This window comes from Citrus sinensis, chromosome 3 (assembly GCF_022201045.2).
Source record: "Citrus sinensis cultivar Valencia sweet orange chromosome 3, DVS_A1.0, whole genome shotgun sequence".
In the NCBI taxonomy this organism is placed as follows: Eukaryota; Viridiplantae; Streptophyta; class Magnoliopsida; order Sapindales; family Rutaceae; genus Citrus; species Citrus sinensis.
Window position 1 is genome coordinate 25,862,668 of NC_068558.1, and position 12,085 is coordinate 25,874,752.

At 32.5% G+C, this 12,085-nt stretch overlaps 1 protein-coding gene and 1 non-coding gene across 3 annotated transcripts in view; both read left to right on the forward strand.

Moving 5' to 3' along the window:
* Positions 1–333: 333 nt before the first annotated feature.
* Positions 334–440, forward strand: LOC112497425 (small nucleolar RNA R71). Its single transcript, XR_003064221.2, has one exon. It is a non-coding gene; the product is annotated as a small nucleolar RNA R71 (small nucleolar RNA).
* A 6,514-nt stretch (positions 441–6,954) lies between these two features.
* The window catches only part of LOC102619400 (immune-associated nucleotide-binding protein 9-like), a 43,971-nt gene continuing 38,840 nt past the window's right edge, over positions 6,955–12,085 (forward strand). The window contains exons 1-6 of one of the 2 annotated variants that reach the window (XM_052436946.1): positions 6,955–7,092; positions 8,055–8,308; positions 8,398–8,675; positions 10,051–10,215; positions 10,304–10,438; positions 11,498–11,945. In XM_052436946.1, coding sequence (XP_052292906.1) covers positions 8,074–8,308; positions 8,398–8,675; positions 10,051–10,215; positions 10,304–10,438; positions 11,498–11,689 — 1,005 coding nt within the window. In that variant the 5' untranslated portion in view covers positions 6,955–7,092; positions 8,055–8,073 and the 3' untranslated portion in view covers positions 11,690–11,945. Of the gene's footprint in view, positions 7,093–8,054; positions 8,309–8,397; positions 8,676–10,050; positions 10,216–10,303; positions 10,439–11,497; positions 11,946–12,085 lie in introns of those variants that run through there. The other variant, XM_052436947.1, reaches the window with a different exon arrangement.

A 12,085-nucleotide genomic window follows, 5' to 3' on the forward strand; every position in this document is an offset into this window, starting at 1 on the left:
AAGTGTCCCTCTCCACAATAAACACAAGAGACCTCGGTAACTTAGTTAACAGTTGCTGAAGCGGTGGTCATAGCTTTCACTATATTTGTTAATAAGGTTACTTGGGCTGACAACACTGTCAAAGCGTCTATATTATAAACACTTGCTGTTCCTCTTGTTACAGCTTGTCTAGTTGATGGCCACTGATAATTATTGTTGGCAATCTTCTCTAAAATTTCATAAGCCTCATTGTAAGACTTAGATAACAAGACCCCATTTGCTGAAGTGTCCACCATTAATCTAGTACTTAGGTTGAGACCATTATAGAAAGTTTCCAACTATATACAACAAGGAATACCATGATGAGGACATCTTCTAAGTAACTCCTTAAATCTTTCCCATGCATTACACAAGCTCTCATCTTCAAGTTGATGGAAAGATTTGGTCTCATTCCTCAATTTTGCATTCTTAGTTAGTATGAAGTATTTTATCAAAAATTTGTCAGCCAAGTCATTCCATGTAGTGATGGAATCAGGTGGAAAAGAATTCAACCATGCTCTTACTCGATCTCTCAAAGAAAATGGGAAAAGCCTGAGTCTCAATGCTTCCTGCGATGCTCCAGCAATCTTGAAAGCATCACTCACTTCCAAAAATAGCTTAAGATATAGATGAGGATCTTCATAGGGCAGCCCATTGAATTGCCCCACTATTTACAGCATCTGAAACATCACTGGCTTGAGCTCAAAATTGTCAGCTTGAACATCGAGTCTAACTATTCTTGGATGTATGGCTTGAGGAGTCAACACTGCATAGTCTCGAATGGCTCTATCTCTATCGTTCGCCATGTGAATAATGTTGTTGTTCCCTGGTTGCCTTTGAACATGTTGTCCATTCATACCTTCATGTACATTGACTGGTTGTATCTCCTCTATAGGGTTCAAGCTTCGCATGTCTTCAAATAATCCATTGCTACAGTAGCTTGTAATTCCCGATTCTCTCTTCTCAATCTCCTTACGGTTCTTTCAATTTCTGGATCAAATTGGAATTCAATAGATTTATATTTGTGCATGCAAGGGTTGCTAGATCACCTATGTCAACAAAATAATCAAATTAAAATAAAATTAAAAATTAGCACCGTTAAAACTAAATTCATAAATCACAATGAATAATCAATTCCCAGCAACGGTGCCAAAAACTTGTTGGTATAATTCAAATGCTATTGGTGTCAATGTGTAAGTGTACACAGCAAGTAATATAATGATGCGTATCTAAGATCGTCTCCACAAGGATTGATGTTATCGGATTTTCTACAGTAATTTTAACAGTGCAGATTTTGTTCTAAATTAAAATAAAATAATTAATGAAACTAATATACTAATTAAAATAAAAACACAATAAATAAAATACAACAAAGTAAATTATCAAGTCAAACTCAAAGATAAAACTAATGAAAATATAGAGTAGTTGAGTGAATAAATTTTCTTAATGGTTTTGACTATTTTTCTAGTATTTGGGTCGGTTGCTATATCATCTGCTATAACACTAGGCAGAATCCTTATGTATCCTCAGCTGTTGCATGTTGGATATCTTATATCTATATGCAACCTAACAGTGATCAGTTGTTATGCTAACATTTGATATAACATTATACGCTTAGGTTCTGTTTACCCTACAAGGTGATCCCTATATCTAGTTCATCACTAATCTTAGATCAAGCATGGCTCTTTTGGACTCAAGTAAAACTCAATCTGGGAAACCCAATTTAAGACAAAGTATTGCTTTGATATGTTCCACTAAGATAGGCTCTTTTATGGCTCTTCCTTAGCTAGTATCATTAAATGGGCGATCAGCCGAAATAATGAATAAAATAAAAGCTATCAAAACAAAATGTTACAACAAACATGCAACAATATATAAATTCAGTCAATAAACCATCAAGATTGTTTTTCACTCAACTACAAATAAATTTAGTTCATGAGTTGCAAAAGAAAAATAAAGAACAAGGTTTCGGCCATGAAACACATCCCCGTGAATAAATAGTAAACAAGAAAATAAGAGAAGAATAAGAAGGACAGAGCTCCTAGTTGATTTCTTCAAATTCTCCTCTTGTGCAGCCCTTAATCTCTCTCTTGAATCATGTTTTATCTTTGTTTCTTTCTGGTTTTTCTCTTTGGGCAACAACTCCTTTTATTCCTTATGATGTATGCTTCTTTTATAGCTAAAAATTAGGGTAAACGGAAGCCTAGAGCGCGCATAAGTCAGATTAAGAAACTGCAGATCACAATTCTGCAAGTATCATACAGAGGAATTTTCTCTGTCGTTGTTTCAGGATTGCTACAGCAATTGCACTGTTCCAGATTTGTTTCAATTCTTTTGTAGCCATGTTCTTTCCTTATTTTTGCAAGCCTATTGCATCAACATTCCTTCCTTGAAATTTCAGCTTCCAGACACCTACAATTATGCATATGATTTAAGCACACAAATTATTCTAAAACAAACAAAATTTATTAAGAATAAACTAAGATGAATGTTTATGCAAAATATAACAAAAATACAATGAAAGCACATCATTTACTCTCTAAGTATTATTGATTTAAGTCTAAAAGTGTCATGATAACACTCATTTCATAGAGTTATCGCATATTCACAAGGTAGTTGATAGAGTTGAAATTCCTGACAACTACATGTCTTCTCAATAATGTTGACATGACCAAAAAAAGGTCACCATCTTTAACAATAAACTCATACATATTTAGTGTCACCACTTTATATGTACGACAATTCTCTTATTTTTTTAATAACTCGTTTTCAGCCTATTTTGTAAGTCGTGTGGCATTGGATCGAATGTTTTGAGCTTGAACTTCATTTTAATTTCAAATTCAGAAATATTAATATAAATAACCCGAGATACTCATTCTATCAATTGTGCATACGTTGTAGAATGGGACACCATTATCCTTTTTGCCTCCGTACCATTAAATCTATAATGGTTGTTTTACTCAATCCATTCACCACAAAACATAATAGGCACACATATTGAAGTCATTTCGTGCAATAATATAACACATGATTATACAACAAATAAAAAAATAAAATCAAACAAGGTATATAACGAAGTGTGGACCCGTTTGCATATATACACGATTGCAGTCGTGTAATTGATAGTTTACACGACATTAACTATGTAATTTGCTAAAATACACAACTATAGTCCAGTAAACAGTCAGAGAATATATTTAGTAAAAAAAATATAATCTTTATACTAACATAATGTTAGGTGTCATAACAGCCACTATACTTTTCACAATTGCACAACTGCTATCGTGTAAATTCATACATACACGAAAAAAGTCGTATAAGTTGTAAAAATACATGACTCAATAAATAGTCAGAGAGCATATTTTTTCTCCAAAAAATATTTTTCTTGCACTGATAAAATGCTAGGGTCTTATAAAAATTGGAACATTTTTCATATATGCACAATTATAGTATGTAAGTTCATACGTACACAATAGTCCAGTAATAGTAAGAGTACATATTTAGTGAAAAAAAATATAATTTTTGCACCAATAGAATGCTAGGGTGTCATAATTATTGGAACATTTTGCACTTTCACGATTATGTCGGGTGCAGAACAAAATTTTGGAAACAAATTCAGGTTTCAACGAATGTAGTTATAAAATACGTCAAATAGTAGTGATATGATGCAAATGTAATGAAAATGTGAGTTGATTTATTGTTTATCACAAACCAAACAAAACCCTAAAAATAAAATAATTTCAACAAAATGAATAAATAACACAAAATAAAAATAAAGTTTCAAATACCATATTCATGGGATAAATAATGCACCCAGCTGCAAACTAAAATCTTAGTGTATTGGTTGTTAATGACTGATTTTGGATGTGGAGTGAGTTTTGGTTGTGTGCAGTTAAAAAGAGTGAGAAGTAAAGAGTGTTTGAGGTGAGTTGTTTGTGTTTTATATTTTTCTTTAGGGATATTTTAGACAATGTACCACATAAACAGGCATATCTAGATAATTTTCAAGCATGGGGTATATTTAACTAAATACCCTATTTTAAGGCATCTTTAATTAAAAACCCCAAGTTATTCATACCAAATTAAGATTGATAAGTAAAAGCAAAGGACAAGCAAAATTACCCTTTTCATTAACAAACACATGTCCATTCAACAACTCAGCAAACTCAAACACATCTGTAGGCTTCTTCAATTCTTCATATGTTCTTGAATACGTTTCATGCTTGAAACTGTTAAAAAACTAAAATCCAAGTTAAAATAAAATTTCAAAAAAAAAAGCCCAAAAATCAATCAATTATAAAAACAATGCCTAGATTTTGTGGGCCGAAAGCAAAACCAATTGTAACGGTCGTTGAAGTGATCGTGGAAAAAGGCTAAAAGGTCATTTTGAGAGAGGGAAGGAGGCAAATGACAAATCACTACTTTGGTTCTCTACAATGGCTTCTTCATTTCATCGCATTCAATTTGTCCCGATTGTATTGAAATTGAAAATTGAAAAAGAGTTTTGGTTATTGTGTACCCTAATTTTCAATTTAGGTCGAGAATGAAATTGGAATATCATTTATTGGAAAGTTTTAGATACACATAACCGTTGTGTTTTCCTCTGGGGGGCCTCTGAGCACTCCCAAAGGGGAGATTTATGTTGTGCAAATTTTATTGAACTCACAAGTGCATGAATCTATTGTGGTATACATCAATGGTAACGAGTGTCGATCCCACGAGAAGGTAGATTTTAATTGTGTAGAATTAATTTTCTAAATCGGTGGTTGGATTTGTGCTGAAAATGATTTGGATTATCCTAAAATTTGAATTAAAATGGCAAGAATAAACTGAAGTGAAAATCTATTAAATTGACGTACTTGGGTAGCTGAATCTGCATCAACATGCACCATGGGCTAAATATTCCTTATTAGTGCCAATTAAATCATGAGGGGGGAATCCACACCTCATGAACCACACTCTAATCAATATGGTGCTAAGGGCTTATGGTGCCAAATAATAATAACCTTGTACTAGGAAGCCGGTGAAACCAGTGTGGTATCTAGACAAGATTATTATTATTTGTCGACGAAAAGTCAAATTATCCACAAAAATTGGAGGGGAAAAGAAAATAAATTTACCAAATAAAACCCATGACACACGTTGAAACGTCACCTTCAACCCAAGCTTGAAAGAAAATTAGCTACTCATAATTGAACTGGGGGCAAAATGGGAATTTATTAAAATAAGTGGAAAATACAAGATAGAGAAGGAATTACAGAAAATAGAGTCCAAAAATGGATTCAAAGATGCCAAATTAGGGGGGAGAGTTCTCTGTTTTTAGATACATTGAATAAATCATGGCCATCGGATTAAAAACAGTTTGGACGCTCAGGATTGCGCCACATCATCAGTCAACAGTACGTGGTTTGACCACGCGGTTTGAACAGTGACACGGTTTGACCATGCGGTTTGAACAATGATGCGGTTTGGTTGAAAATAATCCTGTGTATATGCATGTACCGTACGCGCAATTTTTGGTCCACTAACATGCTGCCACGTCACCAATCAACAGTGCATAAGAGTTTTAGTCCAACAGGATTGTGACACCTCATCAATCAATGCCATATCATTGGTCAATGCCACGTCATCAATCTGTCTATGTGAACAGTGTCGTGAATAGTAACGTAGATAGTACCGTACATGTGAATAATATCATACATATGAACAGTACCATTTTTCCTTTTATGCTCCTCCTAAGGTTTTCGACTATCTTGAGTTCAATAGTGATATCTATTTTGTCGTCTGATCTCTCGTTCATTGTGAAATGACCATAATTCCCCTAAAATATATAAAATACTTAATTAAAATAAAACACACATAATTAAATCACAAGAAATTTAAATACATAAAAGTAAGGGTATTAGTAAAACTTGAAGTATTAAATTATGATTTTCTCCTTTATAAATATACATTTTCTAACACTCAACAATTTACCCTTGGGAAACGTTGTCGTGTGGGCGTTCCCTTTGTGAGTAACACGTGTCGATAAGTTAACAAGATTCATATTTCATTGCCCGAGGCAATGGCAATTGATAGTCCCTACTTCCCTTCGTATTACTTCTGGGGAATCTAGGGGTCTTGACGTGTAAATGACCAAAAAACCCCTATAAAGTATGAACGGGCTAATTTAATAAAGGAGCATCCATAATAATGATAATAATGGGAGATCGTCGGTATTCCTCTATTCAAATCAATATATACTAATTACTTTAGTATTTTTTATAAAATATTTAATAATTTTTTAATAGCATAATTTTATAGTATAATTTTTATTTTTGAATAAATTTTTATTCATATTTATTACAAATTAAATTAATAATACAAATACAAATTAAAATAAAAAATTAAATACTAAAAATAAAAATTAATTATAAAATATTTTCTTGTACTTTTTTATTTTTAAATATTTTTCTTATAATGAATGCATATATTATGGCTCCAAGATAAGTTATTAAAAAAATTACTCATTTGCGTTTTTTTGTTTTAATTTGTTTGGGGAGGGGAGAGTTATATATATTAGTTCCAATAGAAAAAAAATTTAACAACCTCCTTAATAATAAAAGTGACAAAATAATGAAAGGCAAAAGAGAGAAATTGCATGTTCATTCATCTTTTAGATTCTTTTCTTCTCAACTTTCAATTTAAACCCTTTTAAATTCTTTTCTTCTCAACTTTCTATTTAAACTTTCTAACATTCTCAACTTTCTATTTAAACTTTCTAACATTCTTTACTTCTCAAATTTCTATTTAAACTCTTTTAAATTCTTTTCTTCAAACCCTTTTAAATTCTTTACTTCTCAACTTTCTATTGAAACTCTTTTACATTCTTTTCTTCTCAACTTTCTATTTAAACTCTCTTACATTCTTTACTTCTCAACTTTCTATTTAAACTCTCTAATTACAGGCTTTACTTCTCAACTTTTGATTACATTCATTATTCAATTTATAATTTTCATACCTTAAATCCTAAAATTTAAGGCTTTCTCATCTCTTCATACGCAACGCAATCTTTTAGCTCTCTTCTCTTCGCAAGTAAGTAAAATCTCAGTTTATCGCATCATCTCACGGTTTGTTTTCATAGTTTGCTTTCTCCAAATTGCCCTCGCCTTTTCCTCTCAATCTTAATTTTTGTTTTTTTAAATTATAGACTCAATTTTCTTTACCCCAGTTTGTAAATTTTATCGGATGTAATGCATAATCATGGGCGACCCAATTAAGGCCTAGGAGGGGGTGCAGCCCCTTCTGAGCCATTAATTTTTCTTTTAAATGTACTCCAAGCCCTTTCTAAAAGTATTAAATTAGAAAAATTTAGACACATTTTTCATGCAACAAAAAAACTTTTAATTCAATGGTAAGAGTTTATTTGATGGTTTTAAAGTCCTGATTCAAATCCCAATAGCCACATTATTTTTTTAATATTTTGTGAAAACTACTTAGAAAAATGATACTTTCATGCATTTGAAATAAATAGTTTATTACTATTATTATTTCGAATTTAAAAGAAAGTAATGAAATTTGAGTTTATGAGACTTAAAATGTATTCGTGTGAACATTTAAAAAAAAACCCAAATTAAATAGATTTTTTTTAACTAAGCCCCCTAATTAAAGTGTCTAGGTTCACCACTGTGCATAATTGATTGTCGTCATTCTTTTTTCAATAACTTCATAAAACAAGCAGAATTAAATTAAAATATATATCAGCACAATTAATTAATTAATTGATGCTCTTTAGATTTTGTGCTTGATTATATATCAATTCATCATATTTTTATTAAGATTATAAATTTAACTATATGTCGGGGTCTGAATGATTTTTGTTTTTAATATTTTTATAAATTTATTCATGTTCGGTTGGATAATATTTAAAGTAATAACAAATATAGGTTTAATGGAGTGAAATTGTAAGGGTATGGTGACTAAATTTTGTTTCTTATTGTTTAATGGTAAAATCTGAATTCAATGTGAAGCGGTTTGATATTGTAAATGCATTGCAGGTTAATCGAAATCTTTGTTATGATGGGAGGAAGAGTGATTGATGCCGATTCGAAGCCTACTTCTCCATCTAATGGGGAGCGCAATTTGGTTTTAGTTGGCCGTACTGGCAATGGCAAAAGTGCGACGGCCAATAGTATTCTCGGAAAAAGAGCCTTCAAGTCGAAGGCTGGCTCGTCTGGGGTTACCAAAACTTGTGAAATGCAGAGAACCATGCTCAAAGATGGCCAAGTTGTTAATGTCATTGATACCCCTGGTAATTTACTAATGGTGGTGCCTAGATATTCCATTCCATGCTTGTTGATGTTGTGCTGGTAAGTAGATTGATGTTATGAGTGATTGCAGGACTTTTTGATTCTTCTGCTGACTCTGAGTTTGTCAGCAAGGAAATTGTCAAATGTATTGGTATGACCAAGGATGGGATCCATGCAGTCCTTGTAGTTTTCTCTGTTAGAAACCGTTTTTCTGAAGAGGAAGGAGCTGCAATACACATTTTGGAGTCCTTGTTCGGGAAAAAAATTTCTGACTATATGATTGTTGTTTTCACGGGGGGGGATGAACTTGAAGATAATGACGAAACATTAGAAGATTATTTGGGTCGTGAGTGTCCAAAGCCTTTAAAGGTTTGTTTCTGAACGGCAATAGTTTTCGATAATTTCATTAGTCATTTTGATCAAGTTGTCTTTCTTTGGTTCTTTTGAGAAGTTTTAGACTCCTTTACGGTTGGAGTATTGGAAGTTTAATATGAATATATGCATGCTGAAAATACTAGATAGGTTTATAGTAGGCCAGCCGTCTTAAAGTTCCATTTTCAATAGTGCTTCATTTTCTGAAAGGTTTTCTTCTGCCATGCGGGATTAACCGGAGAGGTGATTGGTTGGTAATTTTCTGCTGGCGTTACTTAATTTTAGTTATAGGTTAATGTCTTAATTTTATTTAATCTTGGTTCTTATTTTATTAATATGTTCATTTGTTTATTTCTTAAAATATGTACCTCTTTGATTTATATGCTTAAAGTGATCTTACTTTTAAGATTTTACAAGTGTGCCAAGGAGGATATGACTTGCTATACAGCTCCATTTTATTAGGCATTGTTTGAATAAACTATCAAGTCTAACTTTACAAGAATTAAAATTCTCTTAAACATTCCCTGTGGATCCTAGCCTCAAAATTGGTGTCTAAAATTTAATGTGAGATCTTTTTTCAGTTTCAGCTTGCAAATCTCCTAAATTCAGCATTTACTTGATGAATTTGGTTCCTAGAACTTTTTAAGTTTAGAAAGATTTATATCAAGTTCCTCTGTTTTACTGCATTCTTGATTTAACCTATGAGGAGTTGGAAGAAAAATAACAAAAATCAAGTTGTGGCTCTGCAATTAACAAAATCGGGTTATTTTACAGATAAAGTGAACTTTGTTTTTTTTATTGTACTAATTTTTGTAATTTGAAGGAATCAAAATTTTTTAATTATAATGTCGCAAAATTAGGTCAATTATGTAGATGCCACAGAAAATAGCAGTTTTGAGGTTTGGTCACTTGAGTTTGTTTAGGACAATAGCGCATTCTTTCATGCTTTGTTCTATAATGTAAGAATTTGCTTATTGAAGAGGCAGCTACTGCTCGGTAGCCACTAATTTTGATTGGGTCAATACTTTTCACTGGAATATATGCAGACCATTATTGTTATTATTATTACTTTTTTTGTTATATGGAATGCTTATCACCTTTTAAGATCTTTAAATTTGATGGACGTAAAAGGTTATTGTAAGTTGTCAAACCATAAGGAGAATGGAATTGATTATTAAAATTTGATTATTGCTTGCCCTTAAATAGTTTTTTAGAATGCCTGATATTAAGTACTAATGATCACAATAAAAACAAATTTTGTCAGCTAAATATCTTCAAAATTTTAGGGACTACGAGTGTTTGATTGGTTTATCAATGCTTACGAAAGGGGCTAATATTTGCTTTTTTCCTTATCATTTTTCCATTATTTTAGGAAATCCTTCAACTATGTGATAATAGGTGCGTGCTTTTTGATAACAAGACTAAGGATACGGCCAAGAGAACTGAGCAGGTTGGGAAGCTTCTTTCTCTGGTTAACTCTGTGATTGTGCAGAATGGTGGGCAACCATATACAGACGAAATATTTGCTGAGTTGAAGGTGACTTCATTACTATCGTGTTAGACTTCTGTGCTGCTTCTTTCTTAATATGCCATGACAATGTCTGTTTTTCTTTTCTTCTACTCAGAAAGGGGCTACTAAACTCCGTGATCAACAAGTTGAGGTTGATTCTCTCAAGGGATATTCAAGACGAGAAATTTCAGAGCTGAAGGAGCAGATGAAAAAATCATATGATGATCAACTCAAACGAACTACCGAGATGGTATTTTTAATGCTCCTTGTTTTGACATCAAAATATGACATGCAAATGTGTTCATTTCTCAGATCTGGTAATCATTGCTAAAACTGCGTAATTAAAAAATACCTATAAAGCGTGCAGGTACCTGTAATGATTGTTGGAGATTGCCATCTAAAAAGAGGTCTTATCTTGCTAGTTGATGGGGACAAATCTATTATTAAGTTATTTGTTCACTGATTGTGTTTTGAAGGCTGTAACATGTTGTTCTTACCTTGAAGATTGTTTGACTGTCTTGTTTTGTTTTGTTTCTTGATGAAATTAAGTAGATTACTCTATGGTAGTAGCTATAGGTGGTTTGCTCGTCATAACTTGCACTTAGGAATGGATTCTGCCCTTGTTTAGTCATCAATCATAAGAACATTTCTTGTCATAATGTAGATCCTGTTTTGTTTCTAGGAATTTTGTACTCTTGAGTCTGTGGGAAAATTTGACATGTTATATGCAAGTTATGTCACATTCTAATTTTCTTAAAAAAAGAATAGCCACATTCCAAATAAGTTTTTATGAAAATATAGTTAGGCACATGGAACCTAATCAAATAGCTGCGTAATTTTGATTTTCCTTTCAACAGTTTTAATTTATAGCAAGGCAATAGAATGATCCAGCATTAAGCCAAATCCTATTCAACAATGATCTGGATTTTCTTAACATTTTGTGTAATGATTATATGTCTGAGGTGCTAATAAGTTTTACTCTCCACGTTCCTGGAGTGTGACAAAATGAAAAAGTTAGTAGATTCTTTAATATTTTATATTTTAGATTTAGCTGTTTATTTTTTTAAGCTTGTGTTTCTACCATTTATCAGGGATTGAGAGTGGAATTGATTGAAGTAAGAAAGTTGTGCCGAGTATTGTGAACTTAGCAACTCCCTTTGCAATTGGATTAAACTAAATTAATACTTAAGAAATTTCTTCTCTTAAGTTGGAGGTTTATATTACCAGTACCCATTCTTTATTTGTATTATACTGCAACTCTAGGGCTTAGTGGCATGTTTTCTGACTGATATTGATGCTTTTTTGATAGTTTGAGTATAAGCTCAAAGAGACAACAACTAGGCTCGAACAGCAATTGGCAGAGGAGCAAGCTACTCGATTAAAGGCAGAACAGGCTGCACAATCGGCTCAAACGAAGTCAAATGACGAAATTGGTAAGCTTAAGAAAGAGACTGCGGAGCTCCGTGAGCAACCTAAAAATGGATGGTGTGCCATTCTTTGACCTAGTAACCTGTAGGCATTATATGCCATTGGCGTGAAAATCACCTAAAGTATATTTTTTCTGTCTCCCATTCCTTTTCAGATAGTATTTGAAGTTCATTCTGCATTTATTCTCAGTGTTTTACTACAGTCAAGAAGCTTATACCCTGTATTATGTAAATGTTCACAGTCCAGTCTCAAGTGCGGTCTTAAGATAGTACTATATGGAAAAACTGTAGTGACATCAAATGAAGTATCTTTTATGGAGCCGTCTAAAATCTTTTCTTACATGGTGAATCCAAAGATTATCTGATTCCTTTTCGTCTCATTGAGCTCTTAAGGAACGCTATATTATTTTCACATTTGTAGCAGATACAACCCAAGATATGCCCTTCTACCAATCATGACTTTCCCAAAA